This window comes from Seriola dumerili, unplaced genomic scaffold (genome assembly GCF_002260705.1).
Source record: "Seriola dumerili isolate Sdu_G_001 unplaced genomic scaffold, Sdu_1.0 BDQW01000036.1, whole genome shotgun sequence".
In the NCBI taxonomy this organism is placed as follows: Eukaryota; Metazoa; Chordata; class Actinopteri; order Carangiformes; family Carangidae; genus Seriola; species Seriola dumerili.
The window spans coordinates 5,146,749-5,167,901 of NW_019174291.1; the positions used below are offsets into that span (position 1 = coordinate 5,146,749).

Genomic DNA, 21,153 nt, shown 5'->3' on the forward strand with positions numbered 1-21,153 from the left:
TCCTTGCACCCAGAAACAAGCCACTACTCTGACACCAGCTTCAATGATTAGTTGATTGATTAATTAATTGCATGAGACAAAACTGATTGGCAACAATATTGATATTTGATCATTAGTTTTCTCTGACAGTTAACCCAACATCTTTTGGTTTTGGACCAGTGGCAGATCTAGAAAATTCTACATGGGGTGGCAAATGGGTGGCAAGAGGTCTTGGCAACGTGACATGGAAGGATGGTGTGTGGGAAACCCCATATATATGTAAATGGATCAACAAAAGAGCCACAAAAATACTTTCCAATTATTTATCGTTATATCATTCCCTGTATCAACACACTACACAAGGGATTTTAGTTTCTACAACGAAATTCAGTTTGGCATTCTCTTAAAAGCAGCAGGCACAAGATTAAAAATACAGACTGACACAAGACAAAAACTAGATAAAACAACAACATACCGTGGTCCAGCTGGAACTGCAGTAGGAGGACCCTCTGTCCCCCTGTCGTCATCATCTGCCTCCTCATCACTCCATGCCTCTGTCCCTCTTTCTGAATCTGAATCCTCATCTTCAGCCCTCACATTCATTTCTTCTTTTTCCTCTTCTCCTTCACTTATTTCTTCATCTATTCCTTCTGTGGCCTCCTCCTCTTCCTGCTCACTCCAGCATACTGTCTTCTCCTCCTTTTTCATTTCTTTCTTTCTCTTCCTCCTGTTCAGTCCTCAGCATTTTCATTTTTTACATTTCCTTTTCATTTTTAATCACTCCAGCTACTCTGGCCTGCAAGAGTAAAGATGTGAAAAGCTCTGGTTAAAATCCTTGTATGACATTACACTGTAGGGCCATGTAGCAAATAAGTATAAGAAATATAAATCACAGGCACACAAGCAGTTATGTTTAGACTACTTATTCCCATTGTATTTGCTATTTTCCCAGTTTGACAGTGAAGGATGTAACCTGGTTTTATTTGTGCAGCCTCATTGCTGTGATACTGTATGTGAGAGTAAGTGGATTCTATAGTTCTGCTTAGCTAATCAAAATAAAAATGATCAATGTTCTAGCACTGTCCCTGTCAGTTGTAACTTAACCCCAGAATCACAAGCGAGCAATTGATTTCACTTTTGGCTAATGATTAATGGACATGCTCTTATTGTTGAATTGCCTTTAGCATATATTACATTCATTACAAATTTAACTATAAGTTAAATTGGTGTGTTTAAACTTCACCTGGGGAAACCCACCTCCAGATGCTCGGAGCAGCTCGGTTGCTCTCTTTGCCGGGCTGCAGGCAGACTCGCTGTGTGTGAAGGCCGCTCTGTGCATTTAATGCTGGGCCATGGCTAAATACTTGAGCCTAAGATTACATTTACAATTATTCACTCTTGGTCAATTTATTGTTTGATTCAATGCTTTGGGAAGCTTGTGGACATAGTGGTGATTTCTTTTTACAAGTACAATTTTAAAAACACAAAAGTTAGGGGGGGAGCCGGGGGGGCTCTACAAGGCTCCTTGCCCCACTGTAGATCCAGCCCTGTTTTGGACCATTAGTCATAGAATAAAGGCAATCTAAATATGAATTGTGATTTATGATACAATCAATGGATCATTGAAGACAACAGGAGACCACAGTGGGCCCTTTGCTGCATGTCATCCCCTCAAAATCAGGATGGAGGATCCATTGAAGATGTTGTACTTCAGTGGTGTGAATTTATGACGTATTAGTGATTAATAAAATTAATAAATTAATATATAAATTATACTGTGTAAATCTGAGGCCTTTGCCTGGTTGGTAATCCAACTTGCTGTAATGTTATTTAATGACCCCTCAAGAAAATCAAGCGTTTAACGTCCAAATGTTTTTATATAATACGATCAAAATAATAATCAACACCAGTGTGTTTAAATCAAAAACAAAAAACTACAACTAAAGTTAAACTGAAATTATGTTAGAAAATAAAACTACCTAAAATTAAAAATGACAGCAGTTAATTAAATTCTACATGAGATATGTGGGAAAAGTCAAAGCACAGCCGTGATCTGATGTGTTTTATTGTGATTTAAAGCTGATCCCTGTACAGGAGGAATTCATTCATACATCCCACAGACATGAAGAACAGACAGACGTGTCTCTGATCTGAACTGCAGTTCAGCTAAAAAAGGTTTTTGGTTAATGAGCTTCACACGTCAAAGCATCCTTTCAAAGCATCCACCAGTGTGATATTTCAAAACAAAAAAGAGCTGATTTTTATAGAACATGACGCTTGGAAGGAAGATGAAGAATAAAAAACTGATGGATGGTTTGTAAAATGAACAGCAGGAATTTAATCTTGTTTTATGAGCTAAAACATGCAAAAACATTAAAAGTGGAAATGTGAGGAAATGCAGAATAAATCATTAAAATATGAGATGTTTAAGCCCAGTTAGTCCTCAGTCTGTCTCTGAAGAGTCTGTAGTTGTCCTTCTAATGTCGACAGAGTGAGCCCTCTCTCTCCTTTTATCTAAACTTTGAATCAACACCAGATACTATAGTAAAAGTCTATAATTCTACATAGAAAGAATAGAAATATAGAAATAATTAATCTCTGTTTATATCTAAATCTCACATTTAATAAACCTCATCACACCTAAGAGCTTGAGCTATAATCACGGCTTTAAATACACAATCAGCTGATAGAGACTCGGATCTTTGTGTAGTACCTTTGAATAAAACGTGTCAACATGTGTGCAACAATAAAACTACAACTGTCCAGTTTTGTCACAAAGCATCTCCAGGTCCTGGGATTAGAAACTCATCTCTGAAACCCTGAACTGTCAAGATCCCCAAAACAAATCCTGAAATTCATCTTAAATCCAGCTGCTGGTTCTCAGTCCTCTTGTTCTGGTCTTTTTCCCAGAATGCACTTCAGTCTAGAGTCCACCTCAGCACAGAGAACTGCTTTCCTTTTACTGATCCTCAATAAAGTGCCTTCGAGCTCAAAGTCCAGAAATCCTGCAGTTTGTTCTGATGTCAAACAGCAATGCAGTTGAACAGGTCCCTTATGTTAAAAAAAATCAAATCTGGAGCATGTGATTTAGTACAAACATGAAATGTAATCCTGTTAAAATCAACTAAAAAAACTTAACAAACCCACATGTAATGTCTCAAAAATGTGATTTTAAATAACATTACAGTGACTTTACATCATTGAGGCCTAGTCACAGCAGTTTCTATAGCAACACAAGTTTCAGAGCTAAGTCAGTTAAATTAAATAAAATTTATTAAACCAAATTTGAGAACTAAAAACGTTAAAAGAAACGTTACAGACTACTTTTAAGTTGTGTCAATGTCATGTTTTATCATCATTTATCCAAAAAAAAATCACTTGATACTCTTTCTTGTAGTGTGGTAGCTATGAAAAAATACTCTGCTAAATGACTTCAAAAATACAACCTGGTTAATGTTCCATTAAGTACAGGTAATGTTAGCCTGTTGGAGAAGCTAACTCTTTTAAGCAACAGTTAGCATTCAAGCTATTTGTTTGTTGTATTAATGCATTTGAGTGAGCAACTTTAATACACAAAACTGAACCAAATAACGTTAGCCCCACTCACTGTTAAAATGTTAGAGCCAGTGACTATGTCGCCAAATAACATTAGCCCTAATTACTATGATGCCAAATAATGATAGCCCCAATCACTATGTCAAAAAATAATTTTAGCTCCAGTCACTAAGGTGCCAAATATCATTAGCCCTAATCACTATGTCACCACATAACGTTAGCTCCAGTTGCTACATCACCACATAACGTTAGCTCCAGTTGCTACATAACCACATAATGTTAGCTCCAGTTGATACATTGCCAAATAATGTTAGCCTTAATTAATACATCACCACATAATGGTAGCCCCAGTCATTAAATAACATTACCTCCAGTCACTAAGTCACCAAATAACATTAGCCCAAGTGACTATATCACCAAGTTCTTAGTCCCAGTCTTTAAGTTGCCACATGTTAGCTCCAGTTGGTAAGTCACCAAATAATGTTAGCATAAGTCACCAAGTCACCAAATAACATTAGCTCCAATCAGTAAGTCACCAAATTACATTAGCCCTAATCACTGTCACCACATGACATTAGCTCCACTCACTACATCACCACATGACGTTAGCTCCAGTCACTACATCACCGCATGACGTTAGCTCCAGTCACTACATCACCGCATAACATTAACTCCTGTTGGTACGTTGCCAAATAACATTAGTTCCTGTCTCTGGCCAAGCTTTCAGCATCACCTGTGAAGGCAATAAAGACACACTAATGAATTTTGCTGTGACAGTTTTCTGGTGTGACCAGGCCTCAACCCTGTTTTCTCCACAGGTGAAAATCACATGTGAAGTTTAAATCCAAATAAATGATTTTCCATCCTTTATAATTTCAACAGAAGAAACCCCAGATTTATGGATTAATTTTTCTATCTACCAGAATTTTCTGATTTCAAATCAGTTTTTCATTAAAGAGAAATTGTTCGAGAGCTGATTCTTTTCTTGACAGAGGAGCTGATTTTTCAGGCCAGTTTTTTCCTCAGTTCTCTCTGTTATGTTCTTTATTCAGCCTCATTGTCATCATCATCATCATCAGTTTCACCCCATTCCTTCTGTTTTCTCTATAGCGTGACAAGAGACAAAAAAACAAAGGTATTTTTGGTGGATTCTGTTAAAGCGGCAGTCTAATGGAAGAATCCAGTCAGTGCTGGTTTAATGGATAATAATCAGGACTGGAGTATAATTAAAAATAAAAACCGCCATCATGCTATTGCAACTCAGTCAGGGGCTTCTTGGAAAATCTAGAACCTTGGAAATCGGCTCTTCAGAGAACATCGTCAGAGCTTTCCTGGACAGGTGCTCGGGTTTTGCGGCGGCGCGGTCGCAGCGTGGTGAAGCAGGACGAGGCGGTGAGCGCGATGCGGCTCAGGCCCACGTTCAGGCAGTGGACCTCGGAGGTGACCGGCACCTCGGAGAAGAGGGCGCGGTCCCGGGACAGCCGGGCCGAGCCGCTGCCATCACTGCTCTCGATGTCTTTGACGATGTTTAGGATCTCCTGACGCTCCGCCTGCCGAGTCAGTCCCCGAATGTTTAAAATGGCTGACACGTGCTTCTTCCTGTACAAACAGAGAGAGAGAGGATGAGGAATGAACAGGAGGTGTCACTCCATTTGTTTTCACAGAACCAAAACGGAGTAAACAACCTTATTTTGGAAGCTAAAGTCAATCACAGGCATTTTGAAATGTCATGAATGAAAGAATGATATCTATCAAAGACAACAACAACATTTTTTAGTCAATAGTTGATGACAATGGTGGCATCCTATCTTGATACAGCAGCGTTTGCACTGTTGCATTTCAATAATTAAACACGAATTGTTGATTGTTGGTGTTGTGTGCGATGTGACAAGGTAACACCAGGGACAGTGGTCGTGTATGATTGTGCTGCTCACACCCTCACACCACCTGCTCATGATGGCAGCCTGAGTATTTTTATGCTTCAGGTCTATTTTCCTCTGCTTCATGAGCAAAACTACAGTGACTGTGTATCATTATGTATAATTCAATACTGTACCTGAACACCTGTGTTATATTTATCTATGAGATCAGACATTTCTACTTTAACCACATTAAATAATTTCTGATGCTAATTTAAACAAATGTACCGACTGGAGCGTTTTTCAAACTAAATTTATTCTAACCTGGATTTCCTCCCATCATATACAGAACACCCTTTCATTCAAACATATGTAATAAGGCCCCAATATATCAACAGCTTTCTCATTTCTAGTCTCCTCTCATAATATAATCAAACTCCTGTTTAGAAAGTAAATATTCTGACTTGTATTTTCTCACTGTGTGGGATGAATGAGGAGTATTCATCCAGTAGAAAACAATGACATGCAGAAAATCGATCAGAGCAGATGGTTTCTAACTCACAGTACAAACCACATCCACCTCCAGTTAATATGAATACCGATGTTTTAGTGACATGAACAGAAACAGATTTTACCAGCAGAGCTCCCAGTCAATCAGTCAGTCAATCAGTCAGTCACTCATTCAGTCAGTCAGTCAGATATCTGCTGAGCTGAACAGCTCACAGACAGGCTCTCAGTGTGTGTACCTGAACATACTGCAAAGCTAGAGGAAGAAAAGAAGAAAAAAAAAAGAAGAACAGGAATAGTGTATTTTATTTTGTTTTTTGTGTGTTATTACCTGACATCTGGAAACTCTCTGACCAGAACTCCCACCTCCATCTGGATGGAGGGGACGTCCTCCAGCTGGATCATCTCTGAGATGTGAGACAGAGCGCTGTCCAACCAGCTGGACGGAGACTCCTGAGAGACAGACAGAGAGACAGACAGACGGATCATACATCTATAATTAATGAACTACAGCAGCTGATAAATCTCTCAAAGTTGTAACTAAAGCCTCATTCAGACTGAGTTAGTAAATGTCATCATGACCTTTGACCCTTAACACTGACCAGGTCTTTGAAGAGGACTTTGATGTGTTTGCCTTCGTCTCTGAGCCGACCAGCCATCCTCTTCCTCATCTTCATCGAGGTGCAGATGATTCTGCCTCGCATGACCGAGCGAAGGTACTCCATCACCACCCGCCGGTGGACCTCCGCTACCAGCAGCTGAGGGCGAGAGACACAGAGACACAGAGACAGACAGACAGCGAGAGAGAGACAGAGATGATTGAACTAATAAACTGTATCTGTTCTCAGTTTGATGGAACAACATGACCAAGATACACTCATGTTCACTCAGTGTCCAGCTGTGCCATGTGTGTGTGTGTGTGTGTGTATGTGTGTGTGTACCTGGTATGGAGGACTGTCCATCCTGTGATACTTCTTGAAGTGATCTTTGATCAGAGCCTCAATCTGCTCGTACGGCTCTGTGTTGCTGAGCCACTTCCTCTTCACCAGCCGCTCAAAGAACGGCTGAAACACACACACACACACACACACACACACACACACACACACACACACACACACACACACACACACACACACACAGATTATTATTATGACTGTTTGATTGTCATAGCTCAAATCAAAGAAGATGAGTGATGCAGCTTTGTGGACTTTTTTGTCTTGGATTTTCCAGGCTACATACATAAAATGTTTTGCACACTACTGCACATCTTTTGTGTTAAAAGATCTGTATTTCAATAATATTCTCCCAAAAGAACTGAACATTAGACCAGATTAGACAAAAGACTATTGAGTATAGTTATTATAATATCTAAGGTATAGACTATAAAGTCAAATATCAATACAGAGGTCACAGCATGTCTAGATTTTCTTATATCATATATTACATTAATATGGGAAACAGGTTAACTACCTGTAGTGTAATTTGTTATTTCCTCGATTGATTTAAATGTCTCATTTGTTGTTTTTTTCATTGTGAAACTGAAGTTGCACAGAAAACAGTGTGAGGACATGAACACACACAGGTTTGTGTTCAGATGTCACACAGTGAGGTAAGGCATGAGGCAGTGTTCAAGATACAGAACAGATGTTTGTTAAAGTAACCAAGATCTTAATTGAACTATACACTGAATATATGAATAACCGAAACTCCACTAATCAAAACTAATATTAACTGACCTGATGGAACATAAACAATAGATGAACAGTGTCTCTCTGTGTCGTGGATTCTGAGTGTTTCAGTAAACACACTCATTATAGATAATGGGTAAAAATTCAATTGAATTCAAAGCTTTATTGGTAAAGACAACAGAGGCGTGGCCTGAACGCAACAGAGAGAGAGAGAGGGTGAAGGGACTGAAGGACAAACACTGACTGCATTGTTCACAGGCTTGTATGTCAATGTGTGTGTGTGTGTGTGTGTGTGTGTGTGTGTGTGTGTGTGTGTGTGTGTGTGTGTGTGTGTGTGTGTGTGTGTGTGAATGTACCCTAATGTGCAGGTACAGCCGTTCAGACAGGACTCTGACTCCCTGCTGTACGATGTGATCCAGAGCTCTGTTGGCTCGACGTAAAGAGTCCTCAGTGACTGACGGGTCACACTGAGCACAGCGCTGCACAAAGCCTCTGCACACACACACACACACACACACACACACACACACACACACACACACAGAGATTATTATCAAGAACATCAATGTTACAGGTCAAAGACATCTGATGAAGGAACAACAGTGAATCTGATTCTGTAGACTCGGTTTGTAAAATGAATTTAAGGTATATGAAGGACAGAGTTTTGACAGGGAAGAGGAAAATCAGCTGATGCTAATTGATCAAACATGTCAGTCAAATGTAGCAGGAGAGATGTGTGTGTTTTAAGTCTAAAATATTTAAATTGCATCTTTTCATTTGCTGAACAGAAACCACTGAACAGTCATGGTGGGATTTTTTTACTATTTTAGTCATTACTCCTGAGCCACACGAACAGTGAGTGTGTGGTCCAGTCCAGTTCTAACACAATGTCAATTTAACACTCTGCAGATATGACAGAGAGCACTGAGGGTGCACCGACTCACAATGTGATCATAATCAGCAGAGGTCTACTACACAACAAATAATACATAAATCAGTTTCAGATAATGCAAAACAATTTGATAAATAAAGTTCCGTCTGGGAACCTTGTTCCTAATATTTTTATTTTCATAAGGAAGAACTTTCTCCTTTGTTTCCACTGAGGTACCAGCTGATGAGAATGCATTGAAATGAGCCTCTCTGTGAAGCTCATCACTGTGTCTGACAGTTATCTGACAGATTGAGGAGGTCCCTGGTGCAGCAGCAGGTCTCTGTGTGTCTCTACCTGAAGGGGGGGCAGCAGTTGACCAGGGCGATTGTCTTGGACACGTATCCGTCCTCGCTGTCTCCAAACAGGCCATTCTGCACCTTCTCATGGAACATCTCCACTTTACGCTGGAAACTGAGAGAACACAAGACTCATGATCACTGTGTGTGTGTGTGTGTGTGTGTGTGTGTGTGTGTGTGTGGTGTGTGTGTGTGAGCATGCGTGTGTGTGTACCTGTAGAGGAAGTCAGCCAGGCCGTTGAGGCTGCACTGAGCCACTCTGGAGCCCAGACTCATGTTGATGGAGGCAGACCGCTCCAGATCCACCTGCAGCCTCTGAAACAACACACACATATTCAGTGACTTCTTTCATATGACAACAACTTTTAGCAGATTAAAAGTAAATTTATTTGTACACAACTTTTCTTAGCACACTCATAGAGCGGTGCACACATTAATCAGACCAACACTTGATCCACATGTCAGGAACAAATCTGCTACCAGATCAGTGGTGGCCACTAGAGGACAGCAGCTGGTTCCATTTGAAATCAGTGTGTGTGTGTGTGTGTGTGTGTGTGTGTGTGTGTGTGTGTGTGTGTGTTTGTGACCAGGAAGTCCTCACTGTTGACTTTGGCTGCAGTTGAAGGACACACTCAGAAAACAATCAGTGTACAGATGCAGTGGAATCCATCTTTGCGTAACACCACTTCACTCTGATTCAATAACCTTTATTTAACCAGACAGGAAACTCTGATCAGAGCTGCTGGGTGGAGTTGGACTGGGGGGCGGGGGTGTGTGTGGGGGTGTACCTGTATGACGGTTTTGGCCAGAGTGATCTGATACTCTTCGATGTGCAGAGTCTCCATCCACCTCTTCTCCTCTTCATCCAGGACCTGACTCAGCTCTGTGGTCACTTTAGCCTGCAGAGGGAGGAGCCGGGCATCAAAACAAACACACCTTAAATTTAACCACAACCTACACAAGCTTCTAAGACTCAAATCATACTTTTAGATGATAATTTTTTGTTTGGTTCTAATAATTCATTGGAGAAAAAGATCACTTATCAGGCTTTTATTTTGAAAACTAAAACAGGAAAAGAAATTTCATTATTTATTTACACATCAGAGAACTTGTATTTACATTTTCTGTGTTTTTATATTTCTACTCCTTCTGGTTTCTTTTCAGATTTTTCAGATTATTTTTTCATACAAAACATTTGCTTTTATTGTTCAGTGAGAAACATCAGCGTCTTATATTAAGAAAAATATAGTTGGGGTATTTAACTTAACTACATGATCTGCACAGTCACTGACAAACACTACCGGTTATTACCTCCAAGGAGGTTATGTTTTCACCCGTGTCTGTGTTTGTTTGTCAGCAGAATTATCCAAAAAAAGATTTTGGGGCAGATCCAGATGATTTACTATGAATTTCACTTTTTTCCTCTGAAGTCTGTTTGATGTTTCTACAGGGATTTTAAAAGACAGTTAGAATTTCAAATAATAACTAACAGAACTAACTAGAATAATAGTAATGCTAATACATTATTATTCATCACAACAGTTGAGGGAGGAAATGACAAACCTTCAGAATCCTTCAGAAAACATCACTTTATGTGTGTGTGTGTGTGTGTGTGTGTGTGTGTGTGTGTGTGTGTGTGTGTGTGTCTCACCCTGACAGAGTTGAGACAGTCCAGCTCCAGTCTGTCCACAGTCTCTGACGGCAGCAGAGGACTAAGCTGAGAGCGGCTGAACGGGCTTGTGATACACACAGTCCCCAGAACATCTCTGAAACAACAAACACACACACACACATGATGTCTGAACATACACACATCTACACAGAACCTTTCTCAGAGAACCAGGAACCACTGAAGGAACGAAATCTGTGCTGTACAGTCCTACAGATATAACAAACGCTCCACTGGTGACACTTAAATGTGTGTACCTGTCGTAGATGTTGTGCAGCCAGTCCAGCAGAGAGTAGATGTCAGTGATCTCCAGCTGGTTGTCGGTGATGGCTTCCAGTTGCCTGGCAACCGCCTGGTGGTAACTCTGCACATACACCTGACAGGTCAAATATTAAAGGTTAAAGTTAGATGAAGTCAGAGAGTCACCTGATTCATCTTCTGAGGCTCATGAATGTTTTATATGAATCTATCCAACAGTTGATCAGACACCAGGTGTTTCTTTGTCCAGGTGTGTCTCACCTGAAAGGCCTGGAACTCTTCGGGGTAAATGGAGACCACATTTCTGTTGGCGGCCCCCAAGTCCTCCACCACACGTGCTCGGAGCCGCCCTAGGTATCCATCCAGCTCCCCAGCTGTGAACTCTGCTCTCTCAGGCAGTGAGCCCTCAGCTGCCTCCTCCACTGCCTCCCTCCACCTCTGTTTCAGCTGACGAGGCCTCGGGCCCCCTGGGGCTGCTCCCTTGCGGACGGCCCAGTCTTTATCAGCCTGCTCCTCCTGTTGCAGCACCTGCACACACACAGACAGACTCAGGTGAGGTCAGCCCTGACACCTGTGACCACCACTATAACCACGGCAGCAGCAGCCCTCACCTGAACCACCAGGCCCAGGTTCGGCCCAGCTGTGGGGGACCTCAGAGACTCCCGGACCACGGCCCACAGCTCCTTCTGCAGCTCCTCGTACAGCAGCTCCACGTCCTTCGCCTTCCTCCGCCCGCCGTCTTTGACACCCGGGCTGGTGCTGTCCTCCGGCTGTGTTGCGCCGCCCCGCTCAGCGGCGGCAGACTCATTACACTCCTGCTCCAGCTCCAGGATGTGAGAGTCAGCCAGGAACAGGTCCCGCTTCCTCACCAGCTGCAGGATCTCCAGGACTGAAGGACACAGACACAGAGAGAGAGAAGGACTGGTTCAGACTTTATCAGTGACTCCTCTAACTGTCACTCAGACCAGACTGTCAGCTGACACTCAGAGACTGGTCAAAGTGACATGCAGCAGATGTTCTGTCTGTTTGCTTCAGGTGCAGGAAGAACCAGAGCTGCTGATGTTTGTCTGGAGCAGATGATACAGTTTTCATCTTCATTACAGCTGTGGTTGTAATTAACAGCCACAACAGTCTCTATTTGTGTGTGAATGACTCTGTATTTGAGCTCTGACACTTATTCAAGTAAATCATTTGAGAATGATCTGTCATATCCAGTAGATAAAGTATATATGAAACATGAGACAGAGGCACTGGTGGTGGAGAAATGTTTCTCATTTTAACTAATACGCTAGAATTACCTCCTCGTGGTTGTTTCCCCTTGTTTCCCAAGTTACAGGAAACATGGTCAGTCTCTCCTTTCAGCGTTACAGCAGTGAATAATGACCAGATGTGTTTTTACAGAACATTATGGTGTCACAGTGAAGTTGACCTTTGACCTTTTGGATATGAAATTTCATCACTTAATTTTATGCTGTTAGACATTTGAGTTAATTGTGTCATAATTAGTGTATCAATTTGTGAGTTATGGCCAAAAACATGTTTTGTGAGGTCACAGTGACCTTTGACCTTCGCCAAAATTGAAGTCCAAGTGAATTTTGAAGAAGTTTCCTCAAAATGTTACTGAGATATCATGTTCATGAGAATGGGATGGGCAACCTTAAAACACAACGCTTGCTGCTATTACTTACAAACTGGTATTTATGAATGTATGTTTGGACATTTAGTTTGTTAAGTTTCTCATTTCTCTCTCTCTCTCACTCATACACTACATGTATGACTGACAGTGAACATGTTTTATATATTTATATATAAAGGTAAAAGCTTCTCTGGGTTTATCTACTCTCTGCACATACTACTTTTATTCATGTCTGTTTTGTGATTCTCTGACTGTTTAAAATGAATTGAAGTCTCTGAACTGTACACATTAATCATTATTAAAATACTGCAAAATACTACACACACACACACACACACACACACACACACGCACGCACACAACCCACACACACACACACATACATGTGTCCCCTCTGACTTGACTGAGCTCTGGAGGAGGATTCGTTTGATTTGAACATCAAAGCGGCCTCAGGAGGACGGAGCTGGAGGTTCCCACAGAATCACTGATCAGGTTTTCAGCGTCAGCTCATGAGTGTGTGCAGGGACACACGTCTGAGCTGATGTCAGACCGGTCATCAGGTCTCAGTGCAGACCACACCAGGTTCAGGTCTTTGTCTCTATGTGTGTATGTTCATGTACATATATGACATGCATGTAGGAATATGCAGCACAGAGAGAGTGAAGTAGTGAAGCCATGGATCTACATAAAAAAACAGCACCAGATGATGTTTTATTTCAGTGAGAAATGATCTAATCACCATGAACCAGCTGACAGGCAGTGAACCTGGGGCCTTCAGGGCCGTCTGGGGCCTGGGGCCATTTGATTTTGGTTGTATGATATATGTGTATTAATTTTTACTGCAGTGTGGTGAGAAGAGAACATGTGAAGCTTCACTGAACCTTCAGACTAATCTGAGACCAAACTTTAACTTCCATTGGTTTTTCCACCTTCTGTCTCAAACAAAGTTGAGATAACAAAGGTTGATGACCATGGACACTGACTGAAAGCTTCTCATGTAGCCAAAAAGATCTGAGCTCATTTTGAAGCAGAAGAAATGGTCCCAAACAGATTTCTCTCAGTGAGTTCACAGTCTGATCCTCTAGAGACCACAGAGCTGGTCTGAGGTCAGTGTTTACTGTCTGTCAGTATGAGGTTGTTCAGGGAGGATCCTCTCTGACTGTCAAAACTGTGATGATGTCACAGCAGCACTGTGATGACATCGTCTGAGCTCATTCATGCCAAGCTGACACACAAGGAGGAGCATTTCTGTTACACTTGGCTGCTTTAACGTCAGCGCTCTGCTGCTAATCATCGTTATTCACCCACACCCCAGTCATAATTACAGCCCCAGTGACTTCCTGTTGTTCTGTTGACTTCAATATAAACCACTGCTTACTGGTGGCAGAACAAGCTGTCACTGGAAGAAAACCCGAGGACTGTGAATGAAGTTGTGCAGCCTGGAGGTTTATTCTGATGGGACATCAGAGATAATGTCCTCAGGAAGTGGAAGTCATACTGAATCACATCAACATGTCTGTGAGTTCAGACCATTCGTGACTCTAAGTCACCTCACACAGTATTTTTGCCCCCCACCCCCAGTACACCCCCTTCAGCTTTTATCTTTCTATTTTGTCTTAGTCTTGCTCAACATTCAGACCAGACCAGGTCCTATCACCATGAGTGAATTACTGAGTCCCTCAATAGGAACAAAATAAGAGTCAAACCAGAAACAGACTGCTGATAATCAAAGAGGAAATATGACTCAGTTTTTCAACACATCATAATACTGCAGCCGCCGGATAATACACAGTCAGGAAGTACACACACACAGAGAGGGAGACAGGAAATGATGTCTTCTCCGACATAGACTGCTGCATCAGAGAAGAGCTTTGCCAGGGCTACTCTTTCAAAATAAAGGCTCTGCGTGTGTGTATGTGTGTGCTGGTGAGAGACAGCAAGGATGTGAGACTTCCAGATGTTGTTGTCTCCTTCATCCTCCTCAGTGTCGACACAGGAACACACACACGCACACGCACACGCACACGCACCCGCACACGCACATGCACACACACACACACACACACACACATACAGGTTCAGTTCAGGTCCAGGTCTACGTGAGTGGATTGTTAAAGCTGCTCACTGTCAGTCCTGGTGGGATTTTCTGTAGCAGTCTGATTCAGCTCAGACTGTTTCCTCTCATGCAGAGTCCACGTCCTGCCATGTGTTCCTGAAAACTGCTCTGAGGATTTTCTCTGAGAAAAGATGAAACATGTTCGTAGACTTCTTTTAAACAATGGAAACAGCAGCTAATAAAACTATTTTCAAACTGCATTGTGAAAGCTGGAGCTGCTGAGTCAGACTTTAACTGCTCAGATCAACCTGCATAGGGAGAGATACTTTTAAGAGTGCCTATTTAAATGTGTTTAATGTACATACTCAGTGTGTGTGTGTGTGTGTGTGTGTGTGAGAGTGAACAGTAGCTGTATTGTGTAAGTGTGTGCAGCTCGTAACCTGAGCTGTGTGTTCACATTTTCCTTGTCTCCTGTTGTAGGAGTCTCCAGAGGAGGAGAGCTGCTCCTCCTCTAAAGACTCACGACTCAGCAGCTTCTCACCTGAACTGTGACGCCTCCACAGACCAGTGTCTGTGTCAGTGTCTTTGTAGTGGAGGACGTGAGAAGATGAACCCTCAGGACTCTTCTCACATGTCTAACTGGGATCACTCAAACTGATTTGGGATAAACTCTAACCCTTATTTTGTTTTAACACAGAATGTGGGAGGTGGAGGAAGATACTGTCAACTGGCACCAGCAGGTTTCTGACACGTCATTCAGTCACCATTCAGTGACCTGAGGCTCTACCTATCATTATTTTCATGAATTAAAACCAGTTAACACTAAATCCAGTTACCAGTTTTCATGTTGTGTCTGATCTCTGTAAACCATTGTAAGAAAATGATCATTGTTTATTGAAATTGTTGTTATGTTATTGTATGTTTTTTTCAGGCATTGAATAAACTGATTAGTAAAGTAACACATGCAGTGAATGGTGGTTGATGATGTGACAACAACTGTCTAAAACAATTTTAATAAAAACTAAACATTATAATCTTCATGAAGGAGGATTTACTGCAGGACTGTTGTATTAGACTACATCAGTTTTAGTTGGATGTTTCTAATAAATTGCCTAATGTCAATAACGTGTGGTCACATGTTTGACCGTCCAGCCGATGCTTTTATTGTGAAGTAGCTTAATAAACCTCCTGTGACTTGGCGAAATCTGTTGTTATTTCTCCTCAGAGCTGCAGCTCTTCTTCTCTGCTTCTCTTCTTCTTCTCTCTCAGTGCGTTCGAGGCGTCAGTGTTAGGACAGTCCAGCTGCTTCCCTGCAGGCACAGCTGGATCAAACATGTTTCCTCTGATATTTCAATATATTCCTGTTAAACCCTTCATAAGTTCTTCATCTGCAGACACACTCCTTTACAAATATACAATAAAGTGAATGAAACTACAGAATCTGATCTGCTCTGGGTGGAGGTGTTGATAGACCTGCAGACTGGAGCTGCTCCAACTGTAATTTTCTTGGCTGATGGGTGATTATTATTATTGATGACCAAGACACAGCAGCAATGCTGGCAGTGTGGACACATGCATGTGAGATGCAGCAGCAGTTTGGCAGGTAGCTGTAATGCACAGGTGAGGTCAGAGGTGTGGTTCTATTTTTGCCTCTTTGCCTTCAGCTTCTTGAAACTGGAAATGTTCAGCAGGCGATGGAGCTTCAGTGTCTGATTAGTTTGTTGTTCTGCATGTTTTTGTGTTTGTTCCTCCATTTCTTACTTTGGCTTCACATAACTGCAGCTTTGTGTCTCCTTCAGTCACAGGAAGAACTTCCATGCTGACAACATGTGTGTGTAGCTGTGTGTTGTGTGTTGTGCAACATGACCCATCCTGTGATGTATGAGTGTAAATGTGACCGACACACACAATATACTTATTATTATTATTCTTCTTCCGTAAGAAATTTCAGCAAATAACTATTCCCGCAGCTTTGACAAAACCCAGACAAATTATGAATCAAAACTCCATGGCGACATAAATACCAAAAAACTGTGAAAAATCTCCCACAGAGAACGAATGGAGAGACGTCATGAAAATGACCAAATACACCCCTTTTTGGAGCCCTACTGCTTCGTCATATTCTAATGTGGAAACATGGCTGAAACTTTAAACAGGTCACAAGACTTGAGGCTTTTTTAGGTTGAATCAGTATTTTCATAACTATTATGGTTTTCACAAAATCACAGTTTAAGTTTTGTGTCATTTTTAGACAATTTCAGATTTTATGATGGGTGTGTATTACACTGAATGTTGAGAGACAGAGTGGATGACATCACGCGCACTCTAACTGACATCCCTGAAAATTTTCCTCCGAAAAAAAATCAAACTCCTTTAAATCCCACAATTTCCAACCATTATAGTTAATTTATATATAAAAACAGAGAAGTTTGTGCTCTATCACCCAGTGTTTGTCTCATCAGAAATCTTTTATGCTGTTCATTTTAAACTGAGCTCTGAAGTTCTTGCCAAAAACAGAGCTGAGGGGAGTTTTGACACTACGATAAAACCTCAACCTATCATTGTCTTTATTGAAGTCTTGGGAAGCTGGTAGTGAAGAAACTTTTCCGATGCAACTTGTAGTTTTCACCTTAAAAGCTGCTGTCTTGACTCACACAGAGACATGAGCAACAACAGGGGCTTCTATCAGAGACTGAAGATGCTGCAGGTTCAGCTTTTCCTCTTTGGGTGTTCATGGAGCAGTTTCAGAGAAAGTCTGTTTGTGTGTGTGTGTGTGTCTGTGTCTGTGTGTGTGTGTGCTGACAGTCAAAACAGAAGCCACTTTCCATGTGTCAGATAAGTGATTATCAGCAGACTGTGCAGGCGTCTCTGACAGGAAGTCATCAGCAGCAGACAGTTGGTCAGTAAGTGAAGGACGTGCTAATGATTGACAGGTCCTGAGTGTGTCTTCTTATCAACACTGAGTTACACAGCTGAGGAGCTGACAACAGTCCAGCTGCTGTGGTGAACGGTTTACACAACTTCAACCTGAGTGTGGTGAGTTCAGGGGCTGTAAGAGTCTTTAATGTGGACTTCCTGTTTCATGTTTCACCTTCTACCTGAGACCTGCAGCAGCTCGCCAACAAACCACCTGCAGAGCTGCTGCTGGTAATATGACCATGGATTAATGACTGTAGTGTACATTCCTGGTCTGGCATCAGTCACAAGCCATTGAAGAAGTCCATTGTAAGGACATACAGAGTTATGGACCCACGATTGACACTTTGTGACTCTTCCCACCATCAAACTATCAAACTGATAGGAAACAGAGACAAAGGACCCTTCTCTCACAAACAGACCATGCTGTTAGTAGGTCAGAAAGACACAGAACCAGACCAAGGGTCAAAGGGTCAGCTCCAGAGGATCAACCAATGGACACCGGGCAACTGGAGAATGTAGGCAAAATCTCCAGTTGTGATTAATTCCAGATTTGAAGGATGTAATATGAAATCAACACTTGTATTACTCCTATCTGTCATTATAAGTGCCATTAGGTTTATGTTATTTCATTTAATGTTTTATGGTCATGGTAAAAGACTGATGTTTATAGGTAAGCTTTAGAATTAAACTATAAAGTTTTGTGGAAAATTACTCTCTTCTCCAAGTTGAAACATAGGAGCAGAAGGGTGACGCCCCTGGAATGTGCGCCAGCCCCCAGGGGATAAAACAGTCATGATCAATTCACACATTGCAAAAAGCTCAAAGCCCGGCTCTGTAGCCATGTAAACTTGTAGCTCTAAGCTGCTAGCCACAAACTCATAGCTCTTAGCCATTTTTGCACTTTATTGTTTTGTCCGCATCCTTTCTTCTTTCTTTGCCACATGCTCCAAGTAACATTATTTTTGTCTACATGCGCGATCTTTCATTTTTATAAGCCAAGTCAAGACCAACTGAACAAAAACAACAGAAGTGCCTCAGAGTAATTTTGTAACTTTTAAATCATCATCAAGTTTTCTTTTTTGAAGATTCTGACAACTTTAGAGTCATCTGGTCAACGTCAGTCTCCTCTAAAGTTATCCAGCCAAAGTGAAGAGCATTAGAGTTATTTCGCATCAACCCACAAGAGACACCAGCAGATAACATCTGCACGACTGCCTGCAGAGAAGCCGAGCAGAGATCAAGAGTGCCCGAGACAGAAAGTCTCCTGGCAAACTCCACCAGAGCTGAACCGCTGAGACACCGGCAGAATCCGTCATCGTGATAACGGGACACGGCCTCCAGGAGAATCCACCTAGATCCCGCGTCTCCAGGGTTACCACAGCAACCACAGCCACCTGGGTTCCAGCCGAGGGTCTTCAGCTACAGCGCAACTCACAGTAGGCCGGTCTTAACACTCTGCTCATGACTGGGTTGATGTCGAAATATAGCAATATTTAATCATCAAACCTAATTCGTAGATGTAGCATCATTAGCTGTATAGCCATAGTGTATAGCCATAACATATTCTCTCCCACCATTGCCAACTCATCACACTGCTCATTTCATTATTATTTTCATCTTTATGATTATTACACCTTGCATTTACTCTGTAGATAGTAGTTTAGTTACTAAACTCCTTTATTTACACCCAGTTGTTGTCCTGTTGTATTCTTTTGATGTAGAGACTGGAGATCCATCTGATATGACATTGATCACATTAATCAATGAAGTAATTCATTGTTGCCCTCCCTGAGGACTGGTGCCCCTTTCAACAAGAGAAAAATTGAAATTATGGTGTTAACGCTACATGACACACACACACACACACACACACACACACACACACACACACACACACACACACACACACACACACACACAAAGAGAGAGTGAGAAGCAGGAGTTTGCAACGGGTAAATTCCACACAGTGTGTGTGTGTGTGTGTGTGTGTGTGTGTGTGTGTAAGGAACACTGAGCTTGTCTATCATCACTCTCTCCTTCTCTTCACCTCAAACATAAACTCTACCTGCAGACTGAACGAAGGTCAAACTGAGTCCAGCAACAAAAGCACCAACGAAGAAGTCCCCTGAGCTCTAGGTCTGAATTAGACTCAGTCTCACCTGAGGTCTCACCTGGATCACTGACATCCAGGAGACTAAATCCATCTTTCCATTTATCATCTGTATTTTACATTGACGACTTGTGTGTGAGCTACCAGCATCATGTGACGCTTCAGGTGACACAGCGATGTGATGCTGCCTGTATGTGTTGCAGTGAACTAGGCTGGTGTTGGAAATTCATAGATTTGGTTAATTTGTTTTTGCAGATGATAAACTTCTCTGAGCTCCTTCTTAGGGTCAGGCAATTATACAAAGAGTTACCAAACTGACATCATGACTCTCCACCTGATTTGATATGTTTGATGAATTCATTCCTTCATACAGACAACAGAGAATCAAACTCCACAGGCTCATGTACACAACCAGTGAAGAGATTCAGTGGGTTCAGTCGTGACAATGTTCTACCTGCAGTTTTTTTTATTATTTTTGGCCATTTTCTGCCTTTATTTCATAGAGATATTGGAGAGTAGGGGAATGATATGCAGCATATGGTCCGGCCGGCCAGGAGTCGAACCAGAGACTCGCTGCTCAGATGTAATAAATACTGTCACACACGTTACACGACAAACAAGCTAAATGTAAACACTGTTAGAAAACAGCAGTGTATCTCTGCACTCACTGCTCGGGAAATCAGCTATACAAAAGCAGCATTCCTGAGTGTTGTTTACCAGCAGCTGAACAGTGACATGAATGTTAAGCACACTGTGAGTCCCAGCCACAGGTTGGAGACTGAAATTGATTGTTCCTGACAGACCAGTCCGTGGACAAAAACACAAACACAACTGACTGGACTATAACTGAAGACATGCAAGTTTTAGACCTGTTCTCATCTATTTATAGTTCTTTAAACAGATGTTTAAAATATCACACAGTTAGAGTACAGTTGTTACTTCAGACTGGTACCTGTCTGTGTTTAACTATCGGTCTGTCCACAGTCACACACTCTGCAGCAGCATCACACCATCACTGATGGTGTGTAGTGTGTACTGGTAGAAAGACACACAAACAAGCAGGAGACAACAGCTTTTCCTCTAAACAGAAGCCCAGACAAATATTTGATTTCATAACAACTATGTTCTCTATGTGGGCTGTCTGAACCTCAACACACCACAGCTGTTTCGCTCGCTCTCACGCTCGCTCGCAGGCACATACGCTCAGGTTAAAGTTAATTATGGTTTATTACTACATCAACATTATGGTTGGTTGTGTTTATTGACAACACTGAGATTCATTGACAACATCTCAGACTTCGTTGAGGAGACAGAGGCAAAGTCCTGGACTTAGTTCAGCTTTAAGTTCATCATGATGGAGAAGAGAAGTTCTATATAAGAATCTCTATAAGAATATTGGACACTATCATCTAAAAACAGGAAAATCATAAAAGTAGAAATTCAGTAAAAATAATATCATTATAAATAATTTTTTTCTAAAGTCTCTACACATGGGAACTTCATGTTGGTGAAAGATGGTTATACACAGAAAAAGAAAACATGATCTGCAGGTCTGTAATGGGACTCATACTTCTGACTGACACTCACTACCACTTTTTATTATTAGTTTGATTGCTTCCCTGTTAGCCTCTGTGATAGCTGTTGCTAACCTTCCTGGGGTGTACACAAGGCAGAGATTGGGCTGGAG

General features: G+C 41.7%; 1 protein-coding gene across 1 annotated transcript in view; it reads right to left on the reverse strand.

Annotated features, from left to right (window-relative positions):
* Positions 1-2,026: 2,026 nt before the first annotated feature.
* The window catches only part of LOC111216875 (tumor necrosis factor alpha-induced protein 2-like), a 47,328-nt gene continuing 28,201 nt past the window's right edge, over positions 2,027-21,153 (reverse strand). Inside the window, exons 4-15 of the mRNA XM_022738517.1 lie at positions 11,357-11,634; positions 11,007-11,273; positions 10,745-10,863; positions 10,470-10,584; positions 9,607-9,717; positions 9,033-9,133; positions 8,817-8,933; positions 7,948-8,083; positions 6,842-6,964; positions 6,503-6,658; positions 6,232-6,353; positions 2,027-5,133 (exon numbers count right to left, since the gene is read on the reverse strand). Coding sequence (XP_022594238.1) covers positions 4,842-5,133; positions 6,232-6,353; positions 6,503-6,658; positions 6,842-6,964; positions 7,948-8,083; positions 8,817-8,933; positions 9,033-9,133; positions 9,607-9,717; positions 10,470-10,584; positions 10,745-10,863; positions 11,007-11,273; positions 11,357-11,634 — 1,937 coding nt within the window. The 3' untranslated portion in view covers positions 2,027-4,841. The remainder of the gene's footprint in view (positions 5,134-6,231; positions 6,354-6,502; positions 6,659-6,841; positions 6,965-7,947; positions 8,084-8,816; positions 8,934-9,032; positions 9,134-9,606; positions 9,718-10,469; positions 10,585-10,744; positions 10,864-11,006; positions 11,274-11,356; positions 11,635-21,153) is intronic.